Here is a 3,465-nt window from a genome sequence, read left to right on the forward strand (position 1 = left end):
CCTGTTTTTCTTCACAGTTCTGGGAGGTGATCAGCGATGAGCACGGCATTGATCCCACTGGTACCTACCATGGAGACAGCGACCTGCAGCTAGACAGGATCAGTGTCTACTACAATGAGGCCACAGGCAGGCTGCCGATCCAGCAGTAGCAATGCTAAACAATAATAAGAGTTCATGGTTTTAGTCATTTCTCAATCTTTTCAGGTGGGAAATATGTGCCCCGTGCCATCCTAGTGGATCTTGAACCTGGTACGATGGACTCAGTCAGATCTGGTCCATTCGGGCAAATCTTCAGACCTGACAACTTTGTTTTTGGTATGTTTGGCGAATTTAATGTGAATCCACTGTTTTTCATTTTCTCTGTGGCACATAAATAAAGTGGAACATTTTGACCCACAGGTCAGAGTGGAGCTGGGAACAACTGGGCTAAGGGTCACTACACAGAAGGAGCAGAGCTGGTGGATTCTGTCCTGGATGTGGTTCGGAAAGAGGCCGAGAGCTGTGATTGCCTGCAGGGCTTCCAGCTTACTCACTCTCTGGGTGGAGGTACCGGCTCTGGGATGGGCACCCTGCTCATCAGCAAGATCCGTGAGGAATACCCCGATCGCATTATGAACACCTTCAGCGTGGTGCCTTCTCCCAAAGTGTCCGACACCGTGGTGGAGCCCTACAACGCCACCCTCTCCGTCCACCAGCTGGTAGAGAACACAGACGAGACATACTGCATTGACAATGAAGCCCTCTACGACATCTGCTTCCGCACTCTGAAGCTCACCACTCCCACCTACGGAGATCTCAACCACCTGGTGTCGGCCACCATGAGCGGGGTCACCACCTGCCTGCGATTCCCCGGCCAGCTCAACGCCGATCTCCGTAAACTAGCAGTAAACATGGTGCCATTCCCCCGTCTGCACTTCTTCATGCCAGGGTTCGCCCCCCTCACCAGCAGGGGTAGCCAGCAGTACCGCTCCCTCTCAGTGCCTGAGCTCACCCAGCAGATGTTCGACGCCAAGAACATGATGGCCGCCTGCGACCCACGCCACGGCCGCTATCTCACCGTCGCCGCCGTCTTCAGGGGCCGCATGTCCATGAAGGAGGTGGACGAGCAGATGTTGAACGTGCAGAACAAGAACAGCAGCTACTTCGTGGAGTGGATCCCCAACAACGTGAAGACCGCTGTCTGCGACATCCCGCCACGTGGCCTCAAAATGGCTGCCACTTTCATCGGCAACAGCACGGCCATCCAGGAGCTATTCAAGCGCATCTCCGAGCAGTTCACAGCGATGTTCCGCCGCAAGGCCTTCCTCCACTGGTACACAGGCGAGGGCATGGATGAAATGGAGTTTACTGAGGCCGAGAGCAACATGAACGACCTGGTGTCCGAATACCAGCAGTACCAAGACGCCACCGCGGAGGAGGGCGAATTTGAAGAGGAGGGAGAGGAGGAAGTCGCATAAAATAACCTCGTCCCACACAACTGCCATACCTCATTTTACATCACCCATCTCCCAGCCCTTTTTTTTCTCCACCCTTCCCTTCTGAAATGGAAAAGTTCTCCACATTGAGCAAACTAGATTGGTGTTGCTTTAGTGTTAGACGTTGATATTAACTGGTACTAGTGACGTGATTGGTTTACAAAGTCGTGTATGTTGTGAAAGCACTGGATCGTTGAGCTCCATACGTTTGTCCTGTCATTGCCTTGCCATGTCCAAAAGCAAGTGATATTAACTGTGAAGCCTTGAAAGTGAAGAATTGAATAAAATCACGTTGAAAGGCCTGCTTCATGCCTCTGAGTTCATTTAGTGTAATCTCAAACATCCACGTAACAGCCAGTACTATTTTGTTGAAGACAATCCTGAGGACCTATTTGTGGTACTTTTAGTCGTATTTATGATACTTAATCTAAATCCAAATTTTTTAAAAAACATTAGAGAAAATTAGAAAAGACCTGTTTGTTAAATAATAAGATTGTCTGATCGTAGTCTGTAATTTAGGTTGATACATTGAAAGAATAAGATTTAAAATCTACTTACAGTAATTTTATATTTTTCTTCAAATATAGAATAAAAGAATAAAAATTTTACTAAAATGTTTATAGAAGTCTTGATGCAATCTAGAGAGATCTATGCAAAACCTAATAAAGCTTTTCTAGAATATAAATATTCTACGTAAATACATCTAAAAGCAGTTATTACTAACATTTACCCAGCCAACTTCATTTTCAGCATTACCAGTCTGATTTTACCAGCTTAAATAACAACTCCTCCAATCCTGGCTCCCATTTATCTCTGTCCTTGAGGACAAACAGTTTGCTTGGTTTAGACTTGCCTTTCTGTGCTCAACGCAAAAACTTTAAAAGATAAAGCACAGTTAAAACCGACACTGGCAAAAACTCGTTTAATTAATTTGCAAATCGTCTTTAATGTTTTAAATATGTTTAACATTACTGCAATAACAGTGCGAACTAATCAGTCAGATTAAAAGACTGGATATTTATGTACTGCTTTACATGGAGTTCGTTGAAGTCCATGTAAAGCAGTACATGTTGTGTGGTATCCAGTCCAAGTGATCTGCGATTCATGACTCATGCCAAATTATCTCACTTGACTCCATCAGGATTATCAATAGATAATCCTGATGGAGTCAAGTGAGATAAGTCTCAGATAAGCACAGAGAAGTCAAGCAAGCACACACTGAAACAGCCCAGATTATCACATTATCACTATTTGACTTTCATTATGACTGTACTAGTTTCACGTTAAATGAAACAGAATCCACACCTTACAAAATGTTCTTTTTAAAAAAAAAAATTATTATCAGTCGACAGCATATTCTCTCCTAGGTCTTGGGGATCATCAAGAAGATATTTTAGGACATGTGAAACTCTCCTTTCTTTTATGTTTGTTCAATGGTGGTTTTGGCCTTGCAGTTTTCCAACAGATGTTTTTACCCAGCCCTCCAGGCGGAGTCATTGCTGCGCTTATGCTCTGATAAACCAGTTTTTCCTGGTAAAGTTCATCACTCTTCCATAGCTTCTCTATTTTTGGATAAACGTTTTCATTGTTGTTGTTCGCGGAACATCAAAAACCCTGGGGAGTTTTCTGTAACCCATTCATGTGTAAATGACTATTCATCTTTCCGTGAATTCTCTTAAATCTTGGCACTCTTCACGTTGCCTATTCTGGTGATGTAGTGATTCTCTGGGTCAGACCTGAGTGTGGCTATTGAAACTAAAGCAAATGAATACGGTTAATCACAGTTTAGTTTAATGATTTAACAAAATTGACAACTGCTTCTTTAGAAAGAATTAACCAGATTTTATCTGGTTAATTAATCTAACCTTCAAATAAAAACTGTTTCTTTTACATACTCAGTGTAAGAAAGGAGAGCAAAAACCATGTTTTAGCAGAACCACGAGGCAGGTGAGTTTAGACACAATTTAGATTCAATCCATTAGATATTGTA

At 43.4% G+C, this 3,465-nt stretch overlaps 1 protein-coding gene across 1 annotated transcript; it reads left to right on the forward strand.

The window, feature by feature from the left end:
* The first annotated feature begins 9 nt into the window (after positions 1-9).
* On the forward strand, positions 10-1,777 carry LOC103133370 (tubulin beta chain). Its single transcript, XM_007545132.2, has 3 exons — positions 10-126; positions 205-315; positions 400-1,777. The coding sequence occupies exons 2-3, from the start codon at positions 255-257 to the stop codon at positions 1,455-1,457; spliced, it is 1,119 nt and encodes a 372-aa protein (XP_007545194.1). The 5' UTR covers positions 10-126; positions 205-254; the 3' UTR covers positions 1,458-1,777.
* The last annotated feature ends 1,688 nt before the right edge of the window (positions 1,778-3,465 follow it).

The sequence above is a fragment of the Poecilia formosa genome, unplaced genomic scaffold (assembly GCF_000485575.1).
Source record: "Poecilia formosa unplaced genomic scaffold, Poecilia_formosa-5.1.2 Scaffold2790, whole genome shotgun sequence".
Lineage (NCBI taxonomy): Eukaryota > Metazoa > Chordata > Actinopteri > Cyprinodontiformes > Poeciliidae > Poecilia > Poecilia formosa.